Here is an 811-nt window from a genome sequence, read left to right as displayed (position 1 = left end):
CCACACGGGGCCCGGCAGGAAAAACCGACAATGAACAAGAGGAACTGCCTCGGGCAGGGGCGTGGGTCTTTTCAAAAACGAGGGAACAAATCCATGGAAAGGGGGCTTTGGACCGGAAGAAAAAAAACGGGACTTTTGGGGGGCGTTGGGGCACTTCCTTGGGACCTCACCGGCACAATTGTTTGCAGCTGATCGCGCTTTTTTCCCACCACCCATGACACCGGACTTTTGTCTTCAACGGGCATGGTGTATTTTCGTGGCTTGTTTTTTGCACATTCTATCGGAAGGTGCGCCTGCTGAAAAAAGGCATTTAGGCAGTGGACTGTGCTTAGAGCTGCGAACTTTATGCGCTGCCAGAGGGCTGTGGGAAATCCGGGGGTGAGAACCCAAGCCATGGCTCATGCCATTGGCGACCCCAAGGGGGACAAGGACAGAATTTTTCAAGTATTTGAAAAGACGAAAAAAAACACCTTGCCCCTCTTCCAAGCAAATCGTGGTGCGACCTCTGTGGACATTTGGGGCATCACAAGGCAAAAGCGCCACGTAGGACTAAACAATATTGCATTCAAGCCAAAAACTATTATCGAACCTAGGGCAAGGAATTCTGGGCGCAGGAAAGCATAGAAATTGACGGCCGGGGGTTCGAAAGGCGTAACCTTCCATGGAAAAATGAGGAGACTCAGGCGACCGGGGCTGGCACAAAGCCTCTACAACCCGCCACATCAAATGGAATTTTTTCTTTCCAAAAAAACTTCCAACTTTCCAAACATTCGCCAATGAAGTTGCAAGCGTTCGGGCACCACCCGGCGAA

General features: G+C 51.0%; 1 protein-coding gene across 1 annotated transcript; it reads right to left on the bottom strand.

The window, feature by feature from the left end:
• Positions 1–71: 71 nt before the first annotated feature.
• On the bottom strand, positions 72–395 carry DQ04_20521000 (hypothetical protein; the record flags this gene model as incomplete). Its single annotated transcript, XM_009317936.1, has 1 exon — positions 72–395. The coding sequence occupies one exon, from the start codon at positions 393–395 to the stop codon at positions 72–74; it is 324 nt and encodes a 107-aa protein (XP_009316211.1).
• Positions 396–811: the final 416 nt, after the last annotated feature.

This window comes from Trypanosoma grayi (assembly GCF_000691245.1).
Source record: "Trypanosoma grayi strain ANR4 Tgr_2052_V1, whole genome shotgun sequence".
Taxonomy (NCBI): domain Eukaryota; phylum Euglenozoa; class Kinetoplastea; order Trypanosomatida; family Trypanosomatidae; genus Trypanosoma; species Trypanosoma grayi.
This window is presented reverse-complemented; position numbering and strand designations above follow the sequence as displayed.